This window comes from Notamacropus eugenii, chromosome 1, assembly GCF_028372415.1.
Source record: "Notamacropus eugenii isolate mMacEug1 chromosome 1, mMacEug1.pri_v2, whole genome shotgun sequence".
Taxonomy (NCBI): Eukaryota; Metazoa; Chordata; class Mammalia; order Diprotodontia; family Macropodidae; genus Notamacropus; species Notamacropus eugenii.
The window spans coordinates 142311449-142326179 of NC_092872.1; the positions used below are offsets into that span (position 1 = coordinate 142311449).

The 14731-nt window shown below is 34.3% G+C and overlaps 1 protein-coding gene across 2 annotated transcripts in view; it reads right to left on the reverse strand.

Annotated features, from left to right (window-relative positions):
* The window catches only part of UNC13C (unc-13 homolog C), a 769865-nt gene that overhangs the window by 161373 nt on the left and 593761 nt on the right, over window positions 1-14731 (reverse strand). For both annotated transcript variants that reach the window (XM_072616138.1, XM_072616137.1), the window contains 2 exons: window positions 1273-1399; window positions 504-600 (listed from right to left, as the gene is read on the reverse strand). In XM_072616138.1, the coding sequence (XP_072472239.1) occupies window positions 504-600; window positions 1273-1399 (224 nt within the window). The remainder of the gene's footprint in view (window positions 1-503; window positions 601-1272; window positions 1400-14731) is intronic.

Here is a 14731-nt window from a genome sequence, read left to right on the forward strand (position 1 = left end):
GATCAGAAAGGTCACGTGTCTACATCTTGGGATGACAGTCAAATTCTATGAGATTTCTAGGTTTAGGAGTCTAGGATAAGACCTTGAGAATCTAATGTCTTTAGCTTCAATATTCAACTCATATTTAGGTTAATGACCATGGAAATTATGGTACCTGCTCTTCAACTTAGAGTCTTAGAGAGTTGCCTGGGACACTGAGTGCAGGTGACTTGCCCAGAGTCACACAGACAGTATGCGTTAGAGGCAGAGCCTGAATAAAGGTTTTTCTGATTCTGAAAATAGCTCTTTATTCACTATACTCCACTGCCTTGTGTTACTTAATTTAAAAGTAATAGGAATGGTTCAAACACTTCACTAATTACTTGATTTTAATTCTCCAGTATTAATAGAGGAATTTTCCTTCCTGGGACATCTCTGTATCAATCAAATCACAGGTCTATTTAAAAAAAAAACAAACTTTTTTTTTGACAATAACTAATTCAAAGACAGGAAATTAAACTTACTCCATCTTTTTTGTCTCTTCCTAGTGCACCATGAAGAAACTCCATTGATACATCTTCATTTTCATCAAGCCACTGAATGACAAAGGGCTCAAACCATCTTAAAAAGCAAACAAACTTCATTTGGTTAATATTGTGGCCCATAAGAAACAATTCATTTGCACTTAATTAGGCTTTGAGGCTGTTTTTTTTTTTTTTAGTTTGGTTTTTTAAGTGTGTTTTTAAAGTGAGTACACTCAAAATGGCAATTATATCAAAATGAGAATACTGTAAGTTTATTAAATACCACTCTACCCCTTCTCTCCATGAGGAAGTTTTAATGGATTTTCTGAATGGTCTATTTTTTAAAATTATTGCAAAAAAGTTTGATTATCTAAATACCTTGATATACGACAAGGACAAATAAACAATCTGATAACATACAAGACTTCATATATGCTTTCTTCAACTCCAGAGTAACCTAAATTCTAACTCTTTAGGAATTAAATTCACATTGTTAGCACTGTAATCCCATTTTCCCCATCAATATGATCATTACCTTTAAATTGGACACATTCTCCACTATTATTTTTAGTAAAAAAAAATAAAAATGGAAAAGACAAAGCAGAAACAACTATGAAAGATCACCAAACCATTGGCTCAAATTTGAAAATTTGAAATCTATCCAGTCACTGGAAGACTATGAGAAAGGAATGTTAGCGCTTGAGAACTCAAGCAAACTGGAGCTCTGTGTACTGAGAACAAAACGTAGGGGTAAAAAATCACTACTTACAAAGAATATTCAGGAACAGCATCTTTGAAGGCAGAGAGCTCTCGCACATATTCATTATAAAACCATTTTACTTTGAAATGCAAATTCATATAATCGGTACTCTTGCATAACCGCTGCTTTTCATGTTCTATAACAGATAAAATCAAACATTTAATAAAGTTTGGGTTGCAAATAATGCTTGTTTGTCCCGATTTCTGTCTATCACTGCCTCCTGATCCAGCATTGGAAAAGAAACAAACCCATATATTTGATGTGAGGACAAGGTAAATTGGTAAAGACAGAACTAAAGTGTTTGCAAAATGCTGAAATGATCTGAAGGTAAGGCGCATCTAACACTGGTGTATCATAAGTCAAACACTCCAGTCTCTCAAAGAGTTGGCCATGAAGGGTGATAAGAGTAAAAAAGAGCAGTAACATCCTAAGTCTTTTATATTTATCCCCAGGCTTCCATGTTTTTATTTCTTTTACACTGGTACAAAGTATCCTGGTACAAAGCACATTAGACAAGAGTTAAACATATAATCATGAATAAAATATGAACCAACCTAAAGCCATAATCACTGATAGAAATTGGAGATGGGAATCAAGTGTGTTATTTAATATCTAAACATTAGGTATTTAAAAGAAGTCTAACTCTTAAGCCACACTATTTCTCTTTTACACTTAGGCTAAGCCTAAAATATTCCACGACTATAGAATTTTCAACATTGTTATTACCTTTAATTCTAATTCCTACCATCTGAAATACTTTTTTTTGATGTCCCCAAAATAATTCAGCTTAAAAAGGTACACTCTAAAGTGAAAAAAAAAATGATGTTGGTGATATGGATAAAGTATGATAGTGGGTCTCATGAACCTCTCATTTCAACACTTATACTTCTCATGGGCACAAAGCTATTCTGTTTCTACAACCAAAGCAGCCCAAACCAGTTTCTTGGACTGTGGCATAAGTGTCACTAAGAAATTCTGGGGTTCTCCATGAGAATTGTGCATTTGGGAAACAGAAATCCTTAAACGTTTTCTTGAGCAGATATAAACAAACCACAATCCAATTTTTTGTCACTTCGACATGCAAGTAGAATCTAAACTCCATGAGGGCAAAGAGGGGTTTATTTTTTATTTTGTATCCCTAGCACTTGATGACTCCTAAGAAATGGTAGTCCCTTAACTACTGGTTGAATGGAACTTCTCTTGCCTTGCCTCTGGCTATTGGCTTCCTTGAAATCTCAGTCTAGAAGTCAGAAACAGCTAGTAGTGCAAAGGAAGAGTTCTAGGTCTAGAGTTAGGAAGACCTGAGTTCAAATTTAGTCTTAGATACTTAAATGTTGCATGACCCTAGCCTAGGCAAATCTCTTAACCTCTGTTTGCCTCAGTTTTCTCAACTGTAATATGGAGATAATAGTAGCCCCTACCTGACACAACAAATATTCGTTTTAAAAAAGTGCTTAGTCTGATGCCTGGCACATAGTAGGACATATATATACACACTTTTTAATATATATGCATACACATATATTTATATATATTTATATTACTATATATTTTTATATAGTGTCTGTATGTATATATGTGCATATATACATACATATATATGTGTGTATATGCATGTATGTACACACACACACACACGCTTATTTCTCCCTCCTTTCTGTAAGAGACTTTTCTGGGTCTTACACATTGCTAGAGCTTTCCCTTTGAAATCATCTCCCATTTACAGTGTATATAGCTTGCATGTCCATAACTGTTTGCATGCTGTGCTCCATATTAAAATGGAAACTCTCTGAAGATGAGATGTTTCTTTATTCTTTGTAACCCCAGCACCTAGCCCAGTGCCTTTCACATAGTAGGTCCTTAATAAATGCTTATTGACTGTCCAAACTGAATCCTAGCCTTTCACTGTCCAGCTAAATTGTCTCAGAATAAGAAGTTTGTAGAATGAGCTAGAATTCAATGTTAAATAAGGAGATCTAAGTATTATCAACTAAAATTTTTGTTCTAATGATCAAAACAAAGATCAATCCAAATTACTTTACAAAATCAACTAATATTGAAAAGCAGAAGTACCATGATAGTAATATGTACCACTCAAGGGCCACCGTAAAGCAAAATGGAAGAATCACATACTATTGTTTTCCATGAAAAATATTTTGCTTTTTCCCATGAAAAAACAATTTTGCCATTCAATTTTTAAAAATTTTGAGTTCCAAATTCCAAGTATAACATCATATCATTTGACAAGAGTAAAGTTTTGTTTCCTCATTGTCTTCTCTAATTCTATCACTTCCCTTTTCTTCTCTTATAGCTGTAGCTAGCATTTCTAGTACAATATTGAATAATAGTAGTGATCACAGGCATCCTTGCTTCACCCCTAATCTTACTGGGAAGGCTTCTAGGATAGACTCTTTACAGACTATTGACTTTTTAAAAGCCATTTTTCCATTGAGCCCTTCCCTCCTGCCCTCCCATTTGCCCCTTTAGGGACCTTTTGGTATACAGAGTTTACAGTGTTAGCAACTTAATGTGTTACATCTTTTCCTTAGTAAGGAACATAACAGTAATGGAGGATCTTCGGGCATTATTGGGGGAGATACTCTTCACATCATGTGTCTGATTATTCCAGCTCCTCTTATGAGCATCCTGGTATGAGATGAACACAACCGTATTTTCAAATAAAGCATGCTGATTAATAGCCTAGACCTCTGGACTTTATCTAATTTCTGTTCCTTGTTTATGAATGTTCTTGGTTATTGGTCCTTCAGAACAAAGAACCATAACAATAACGGTCCTTCCACATCATGGCGGTTAGGGGTATGGTGACCCAGGAATCTGGAAAATCCTCATAAAAATTTTTTGCTCTTTCATTGTACCACAGAAGTCTGAGTTATTATGATATTAAAACATAAAATATATTGATATTATATGCATATTTTAGGCATTTCTGAGTTTCTAAACTTTCTCTGTGGCATCTGCTAGCCTTCCTGTGTCATTTGTTGCTTCCGCAAAACTCCCCCCAAATTCCCATTTATTTTGTTATGCCAATGTGTGATCTATAAATACCACAATGGAAAAAGTCCTGATGTGGAAGGGATAACTATAGGTCACAAAATTTCAAGGTAGGGGTTATTAAGCTTTTTTGTATTATTGACCTTTCTGGCAGCCTGGTGAAACTTACGAACTTTATAATAATAGTAATATTATAATTAAAATGACAATACTACTTATAAAATGCTTTAAGATTTGTAGAGTGTTTTACAACTATGATTTCATCTTATTATGACAATGACCTTTGGAAGTAAGTGCTATGATTACCCTCATTTTACAGATAAAGAAACTGAGGCAGACAGAGGTTAAGTGACTTTCCTAGGGTCACACAGTTAGTGTTTGAAGCATGTTTAAGCAAAAGTCTTTCTGACTCCAAGTACAGTGCTCTATCCGCTTAGACACCTAGCTCCCTTCTCAGATTAATATTCTTAAATTAATGAAATATAATAAATACAAAGGATTACAAAGGCAATGAATTATATCAAAAGTTATTTTAAAAAAACAAGTTCACAAACCCCAGGTTAAGTGGTTAAGAACCCCATTTTAGAGAGAAATATAAAGAAGCCCTTGATATTGTCTTTTTTTTTCTTCTGAAGGATAAAAAGAGGAGGGGAGGAACAATTCTTCTGTTAGCTCATCTAGAAAACATTTCTTCCTCCAGACCAATCAGAGTCAGTTCCTAAGAAAGTTTCTATCCCCATCCCTGTGATGTGAGCAATTAGGTCTGCAAAGATTCTAGTAGCACTTTTGGTAGGTCAGATTGCTTTGAATAAACCTTGGATTTAACAGAAAAACAATTTTAGTGGGCCCTCCTTTTGCAGATAGGCTCCTGGGAACCATTAAGAATTAGACTTTCCCTTTAGCTCTTATGTTTCCCAGAAACGACCAATTTCCATAAATTGTTATTAATAACAATTTCAGAGACCACAGACTCCAGTGGGAGCCCAAGAGACCAATTCTATCCACTTTTCAGTTTTTGCTAATTCAACAAAGGATATTTGCAATGTTATCAAAGACTTCCCAAACTCCATTATATTTACATATAATATTAACCTCAGTTAAACTTGTGCGAAGGTATCATTTGATCAGTTTTTTTAAAATTTATTGAAAATTAATTACTTATATGTCTCTGATATTCAGAGAGAAAATACAAAATCCACCAATAAACAAGCACTATGTACAATGTATAAGGCACTGTGTTAGCTCCTGGGAACACTAAAACAAAAATCAAACAGTCCCTGTCTTCAAGGAACTTACTTTGTATTGAAGAAGACATGCTTATTTATAATTATAAGAGGTCTCATTGCAGAGTGTCTCCATGTTAAGAGATCTGGGCACAAGCAGGTGAACCCTTCTTACACAATTATATTGAAAACACATATGAAATAAATGTAAGGTCATGGGAAAGTAAAGAGACACCAACAACTGGGAGAGAGGGGTTCAGGAAAGGTTCCATGGATCAAGTGCTATTTGTGTTGAGCCTAGAGGAAAACTAGAGATTGTAGGAGGTGGACATGAGCAGGGAGAGAATTACAGGAAAGGGGAGAAGGCAAGCACAAAGACACAGAGAGTAAGCTAGAAAGAATTAAAGCAATGATGAGAGGGATGTAGAAAAGACACTCTCTCTAAGGAAACCTTCTGTATTTATCCATTATGAAAACTGGCCCACTTTGGAATAAGTGTGAGAAAGGAGAATTAAAATGCCCTGGCCCCTGGAAACTTAGAAAAAAGGCAGAATATGAGTATACCCTAAAGAACAACTCTGCAGACACAGTCATCCTAGCATTATCATAGGATTTGTAGTATTTGAAGTGAGATAATAAAGGACATGGGAGGATGTTTACATATTTTTCGTAGCTTCAGACTATCTTTTATAGTAAATCTCAAATTTCCTGCCTGCTGATTTTCTTTGCACATGATGACAGGTCATAGGTATTCCTTGGAGAAGTGAAGAAAGAAGTTAGTAGATGGGTTTTATATGTAAGTAGCCCCAAAGACTGCAAGAAATATTATTTCATGGACTTTGGGTCATCATATATTACAGTATTAATAAATATTTACAAAAAATACCACCATGGAAATAATGGAATTTTATGCACCAACATCAATCAGATCCTGACGATGAAATGGAAGAGAAGTTTTCTGAAGATACTGATCACACTTGGCAAACGCAAATCAATACATAATTAGATACTTGGTGATTTCATTGCAAAGGTGGGAAAGGGGAGAAATATATGTGGTTCAGGTGAAAGTGGTTCAAGAGAAAGTGATTCAAGAGAAAGAAATGAGAAAGAATAAATATTTTTTAGATAATACAGAATCTTTACATATATACATAAAGGGCAGTTTCTTTAAAAAAAAAGGGAAAGAATTGATTGGCACTGAACATGGAAGCGCTAAATAACATCACAAAGACTAAAACTAGCTAGAAAAAAGACTTTTTACTGATGCCATGGGAGTTATGATTGACTTATAGGCTCATTGACAGAGACCCAAAAGAGACCTTAGAGAACATTTACTCCTAAAGCTTTATTTTAAAAACAAAGAATAAACCATAAGACTGAATAAATCAGGCTTGCAGTCAGACTATTATCATAGTTATGTTCAAAATGTACAACAAAGAACTAAAATAATAATATTGAGAAAAAGATATGGCTTACAATTTAAGATATTTGACTTAGAATTATTTAAATGTTATTAAAATAAAAATGGTAAGTATATAATGGAAAGGACACTGGTGTTGGCTATAATGATTTTATCCAGAAGGTGTTACAGAAATTATAATGATATAAATGAACATAATTAACATACATTAATTTTCATGAGGAGACCAAAATCACTCAGGAAGCACCTTGGCTGACATCTTCCTGTTGTTGTCATATGTATGTTGTATGCATGTTGTATGTATGTTGTATGCATGTTGTTGTATATTGATGTTACAAGGTGTATAAAACAACTTCTTCCAAAAACCTGAAGATGAATAGCTCCAAAGGCAATGGGGGAATATGTATTTATAGAGTACCTATTATACGCCAGGCACTGTGCTAAGTGATTTACAAATACTATCTCTTCATCTTCACAACAACTCTGTGAGGAAAGCAGTGTTATTTCTCTCATTTTGCAGTTTCACAAGCTGAGGCAAACAGAGGTTAAGTGACTTGCTTAGGGTCACACAGCTAGTAAACATTTGAGGCTGAATTTGAACTCAGATCTTCATGACTCCATGTCACACTATGCTGTGTTACTTACTTGTCCATAGTGGAAAACGGCATGGTGGGTGATTATTAGCTTACAACATATAGTCAACAAAGAACTCTGAAGAAGACCAGGAATAAAATATTCCATCAATGAAAGTAAAGTGAGACTCATCATGTGGAAAGAGCAAGCCACGACAAATGCACAGGCAGAACATTCCATTAGTATCTTTGGGGTGTTTGGACAAAGAGGAATGTCATGAAAACACTGACTGTGCTGCAAAATTTAGGGGAGAATATAGGTAAGACTCATGCAGTATTAGGAACCAGGATGGAGGGGATTCTAACTGATGGAATCACACACCCTTTAGAGTATTGGTGTAGTATATACTGTCACTTTCTTGCTGATATAATGCTTTTAATATGATGAAGATGTGGAAATGAGTTTGCTCAACTTGCTGAGTTATCAAAGCTGACAGTGAGTGCTGGAGTTTTCATGTATAGGTTTTTGGGACAGCTACTTTGACAGCTTTGAGGCCTTTTTACTTCCTTCATGATTCTCCAGCTGCATTTTTAAAATGTTTTTGATGTTATCTGATAAGTGATTCTTGATAAGCGAGGTGGATAATTGTACCAACACCCATATACTTCCTTTCCCCAGATCTCTATCACTTGCAAAGAAAGAAGCGACATAATTACACAGTACATTTTAAAAGAAGTTTAAATAATTAAGCTCATTAACATTCTCCATTGATATTTTAAATAATTCTTTGCTACTTAACAATAAAAGGAACAAAATTCCAAAGTCAAATTCCAAAACAGACTACTAATTGCCTTTATTTCTCCTCATTATTTTTCACTCATGATAGACTAAGTTGACAAAATTGAATCTATCTTATCCAAAGTGAATGATTCTTGTGAATTTACTCAGCCATCAATCCTCCTCCTTATTTAATTATGACAACTAAGTTCCCTCTCTCTCATTAACTTTAAAAAAAAACACCCTTTAATTAGTTTCTCATACTGCAGTATAATAATTTTGTACAAAATTTAATCTCTTGAATTCCAATGAGCAGTATGAATATTTTACTACTAGAATAAAAATGCTTCATTAAAATTATGAAAGGAAGAAAGCCTAATGCTGCAGAAGAATGAGAATATTTTACAGAGGTGAGTGTTTTTCCTAGCGTTCATTTAGAAATGCATGTTCTTTATAATTTAAGTGAGATTTTTGTATAAGAAACAAAAATTAAAAATTATAAATTGTTTGAATATTAGGGATGAGTCATGTCAACTGCTTCACTCTGGAGTCAAAGAGAAATTTGTTTCCATTCCTAAGACTCAATTTCCTATTTTATGTATATCAAACTACTTTATTGGAAGACACTTTTTATCCATATACCACTTATTTTCCAATATTTGATAAATACAAAACTTGGATGGTGGCTTTAGTGCCATGTTAAGTATTCCATGGTGGGTTCATAATAATTTGCTCCATTCCCCTGAGATGGATGTGAGGTGCTAGAATTGTGCTGAATATTTGTAACACTCGTCATTCTACACAGGAAATAAGATTATATGGGAGAATCATGCTGAATATCATTCAGTGGTGGTCAGTAAGTTTGGTATTCCATTGGTCTATCTGATAAGATACTGGCCTACAAGCTCAAAGATCATGGATTTGTCTTCTACCCAGGAATCCTGCTTTAGTGGTTCAATATTCAACTTATTTGGAAAGACCGAATATTGAGAGAAAAATAATATGAAGTACTGAATTGAATTTTTAAAAAATGGATCTGAGTCAATATGGTTTAAGTCTCATGTCTGCTCCTCACTCTATGTCCTTGTACAAATTGATTTTGTTCTCTGAGCCTTGCTCTCCTCATCTATGAAATGAGGGGGTTGGGCTAAAGGATTTTAAAGGTTTCTTCTAGGTCTAAAATTTCTGTGATTCTAACTAGAACTTAAAAATAAACACAAGAATGTAAATTCCTTAGAGGCAGAGATTACGTGATTTTTGTCTTCCTAACCTCAGTGTCTAGCATAATGCCTTGCATATAATTGGTTTCCAAAAAGTAAGTTAAATTGAATTTGTTCAATAGGATAAATGCATACATATCCATCTAAATATCTACATAAGACACAAAAGAGTTTGATGTTCTGGATACGCACACGTACAAAACACATACATAGATGCACAAATACATGGTTACAACATACAGAACCCATAAATTTCTTGGATTTTGCCCTGTAGTTGGTTTCCTGGACTTGTGAAGGAGGATTGTTGTCCAATTCCCATTTAGAAAAATCTTCATGAAAGTGGGCTTATTTTAAGAAATCTTTGAAAGAGAAGGATGTCACTTGGAAATCTAGAAGGGGAAAGACATTACTAACCTAAAGAATAGACTGAAGAAGGGACAAAGTTGGGACTCAATAAAAATAAAAGGTCACGTGAACAAACACAGGAATGGAAAAGGCTGCAGTATTTCTTCTCTTGCTTAACGAAGCATTTTGTTGATGCAATGGAATTTTTATTTATGTTGCCTGTCAAGAGTGGCAGCAATAACCTCCCTATAGAATATATAGGAATCAGCAAGTTTGAAAAGAGAGCTTGGTTTTTAGGCTCGCTCTTTGTTACTCTATTTGGCAATTCTGTCTATTCTCAGCATGGAATTAGGAGGAAATATCATAAGAATTACAGATTTAGAGCTAGAAGAGACCATAAGAGGCCATTTAGTTCAACCTACTATCATATATCCCATAAGTGCTTGAAGATCTACAAGGAGAGGGATGGGATCCTATCATCTCTTGAGGAAACCCACTCTACTTTTGAAGACCTCTAATTATTAGGAAGTTTTGCTTGAAAAGAATCCTAAATTGCCCCCTCCTCACGCCATTTTTTGTATTTTCTACCCAATACTCCTTCTGGAGCTGAAGTGGGTACATTTAATTCCTTCTCTATATAACATCCCTTCTATCACTTACAGAATTACCATGTACCCATCCAAGTCTTTTTTTCCCTTCTAATTTAAACAAGCCCATTTCCTTAAACAGATCCTCACAGGACCCCATCAAGCCATTTCCCTCTCCAGGACAGACTCTAGCTTATCTATGCCCTCCTTAAACTGTGGTAGCCAGACAGAGTATGATGGGACTATTACTTCCCTATTACTTGAACTGAACCACTTTAAGTTAGTTTTAATAGTTTGCTTTCAGCATGAAGAACCCTCAGATTCAAAACACTTAACAATGTAATAAGACACCTTAAAGAAAGTGAAATACTGATGATTTTTTTCAGAATACCCATCACCTTGGACCATTATTCCCTTCTGTTAGTGACAGATGAGTGAGAGAGGACTATGGATGTCAAAAATCATGAGGCAAATCGAGTTGCTTCTGAAATAAGGACAATCCATGCTTTGTTGAGTTACCCTAGAATAAGTATATACTTTATGGCTAGCAGAACTATTTGTACAATGAGAGGATGTATATTCTTTCAAAGTTCAAAGCCCTCTGTGAAAGTCAATTATCATTTCATTTCCAAACAAAATTGCATGGAAAAGCACCAATGAGAAGAGCAGTAGTGTTTTAAAAATTCAGTACTAAAATGGTTCACATGCAACCCAGGAATTGTTCATTATTATTATTATTTTTTAAGAATTTTTTTCCTTCAGTAAAGCTGAAAGATAAGACGCTTTATATAATATATATTTAATATATATACATGCATGTATGTATTTATATATGGATGTGTATGTATGTGTATATATAAACATAAAATAGGGATTTTAGACTGAAGTACTGATTTTCTCTGTACCAATTTTAGTCATCTGAACACTTCATTCCCTCATTTTTCATTTCTTTATTCCTTCATTCTAAAAGCATTACAGCTTCTTGAGGCCAGAGACTGTTTCATTTTTGACTCTGTATTTCCAGCATTAAGCATGATGTCTTGTACACAACAAACATTCCATATATACTTGTCGAATTAAATTGAATTGAAATCCTTATCATTCTCACCAACAATGTAAAAAACAATTGAGTGCACAGTATACGTAGTTTAAGACATGGTTCCCTCCACTGTAATCACATTAGGGGGACAAGATATATATATATATATATATGTATATATGTATATATACATATATATATATATATATATATGCAGTACAAGCAGTAATAGGTTGTGGCATATAATAAGTGACAAATTAGAGTTGTAGATAATAAATACTATAGAAATCCAGGGGAGAATTCACTGAGAACTGGAGGCATCAGAAAAACCCAAACAAGGTGGGGCTTTAATAATTTGTCAGCACCTATAAAGCCTAGTTTCCCCTCTTGAGAAGACTGGGAGAGATATGAGTTGTAAAGACATTAACCTCTTTATAGTATATTTCTACTTGAGAAATGGGTTATTGGGCAAAAGAGGCACTGGGGAGGTTGAAGAGTATGATGTGGAAAAGGGCAGGTTTGTGTAGGCAAAGGAACAAAAGATCCTGGGTAGCTAGTGAGAATAGGGTGCCTGCTAGGGGGTAATCAGTGTCAGGAAGTAGAATTGTAAGGCAGAAAGTAGTGAACACTAAAAACAACTTCATCTCCATAATTATGCTTTGGACTGGCTAGATCTGTCTCACAACTTTGGGCACAGCACGTGGGTAATAAAATATTAAATTAATTCTAATGTAGATTACCATTGACACATGTGAAATCGGAGAGCACAGATTAAGATGGGACTTAGAGGGCTCTGTACACCTTGTTCTTTTGATTAATACCCAAATAACTAAATTTCAAATACTATTAACACAACCTATTGCATTTTCAAGTTTACAAAATGTTTTCTTAACAAAAACTTTGGGAGGTAGAAAATCAAGTTATCTAAATTATCTGTTGCATATGGAGAGTTATTCTTAAAATCAGGAATATCAACAAAGGAAATATCTCTGATTGTATGAACTTGAAGCAAAAGAAAGACAATTTCTGCACTCAATAAACTTACATTGTACTGTTTTAATGGTAGAAGATAACACATGAAAGAAAGCTGAAAGGAGAGGGGAAGGACATACCATTTTTCTAAATGGGAAATGGACAATTCTCCTTTACAAGTCCAGGAAACTAACCACAGGGCAAAATCCAAGAAATTTATGGGTTCTATATGTTATAACCATGTATTTGTGCATCTAAATGTGTGTGTGTGTGTGTGTGTGTGTGTGTGTGTATCCTGACCATCAAACTGTCTTTGGTGTCTTATATAGATATTTAGATGGATATGTGTACATTTATCCTATTGAACAAGTTCAATTCAACTAATTTTTTAGACACCAATTATATGCAAGGCTTTTGCTGCACAGGCAGCAAAAGAAGACTGGAAAACCAATTGTGTGTCCCAGAGAGGAAGGAAGGAATGAAGATGAATATGCTGGGGGTCCTTCCTGAAAATGGACGATAGATTGAGGATGTATGTGCTCCTTACTGTCTGGACTTCTTTCTTCACTAAGCTCCAGGAGACTTCTAAGCCTGAAAGCTATTTTTACCAATGTGCTCCATCATCTTTCTTTTCTTGGAAATCTGATAGCTCTTTCTTCTGACTGGTTGTTTCCTGTTGGAACCTCCATGTTAAGAATGGACCCCCAAGCCAGTCAGGTTCACTCTTTCATTTCTCTCTGGGACCAACTACTGATAATCTAGATTGCTTTTGACGCAATGTGCTGGAGCATGCTTTCCCCTTTCACCCTTCCCCTTTCATCTTTCATATGTTATCTTCTCCCATTAGAATGTAAGCTCCTTGAGGGCAGAGATTGTCTTTTTAAAATTTCTTTTTGTATGTCTAAGTTTATCCCAGTGTCTGACATATGGTAAACATTTAAGAAATACTTGTAGAATATAAGAAAAGAATGACCTAAGGAAGATAAAGAAGGTAGAGAGATTACAACCAAGGGAAGTAGAGGGTAGATGAAAGAGAAGAGAAAAAGCAAAATAAAACTGAATTTTGATGCCTTGTTCTGACTAATAAAATGTTCCCTCTGGTTTTATTTCTGTAATAATTTTTATAAAATGTGGATTACATGCTACAGTGGATTTGCAATTAACTAGGCCAAACTTTCCCTGCAGTTTAATAGTCCTTGGTCTGGATTTTTTCAGTAAGATGATAGGGTACATGGAGAAGCCTAACTCCAGTTCTCCATCATACAATGAGAGATTATGGATGAATCTCTTCTGCAATATGATCTCAACTTCCTGTGTCTGAAAACATAAATTAAGGAACTCAATTTTTTCACAAGGCTGGTATCTCTCAACCTTTACCCAGGGATAGAAAAAAGTACAAAACCTTGACTTCACTGAAAGGGATATGTAGCTAACTAATTAATTGGTAATACTGTCACATAATCTGAGTTTCCAATGGCCTATAATAATTTGCTATAATTTAAAAGTCAGGAGGAGAGTCCTTGTGAAAATTTAGACTTCAATGAGTTAAAAATGAAAGAGGTTTTATTACTGTGCTGTAAGAAGTGATAGACATGATGAATACAGTGAAGCAAGGAATAATTTCTTTGAATTTATACAAAGCAAAATAAGCAGAATAAGGAAAACAATCTAAAAAATGACTACAAAATAAGGTAAATGGAAACAGCAACCACACAACAATTGAAAATGAATGTTGTGAAATTATAAGAACTAGCTTGGCTCCAAGGAAGAAATATGTCATTCCCTCTGCCACTCTTTTGCAAAGGTATGTGAGTATACACAGGTACCTTATGTCAAAAACTTTTGATATATTGTTCAGTTTTTATTTATTTTTTTCTCTTCCTCTTTTCTTCCTCTCCTCTTTTGAATAAGAAATGATTCTGGGAGAAGGGAGGAAGACTGATACAGCAAAGAAAGTCTGGGTAATAGAAAACAAAAGATTGATAAAAAATTATTCTAAAATAAGAATTTTAAAAGAATTGAATGTACCTCAATAAAACAAGTTCCATTTATTATACACAAAAATATAGATTTCTATATCTAAATAAATCAAATGGTAAAAATATTTTATTAAAAAATGTATAAACAACATTTTATAAATAAAGGTGATTTAAGTCCAAAAAATAACAAATAAAAAAACTCTATATTTTCTTTAAAATAATTGCCTTTGGAAAATAATAGGCAGAGAAACAGGAAAGGATATAAATGAATATGCCCAGAACCCTTTATATTAAATGTGAGGTCATACAAAACAAGAACCT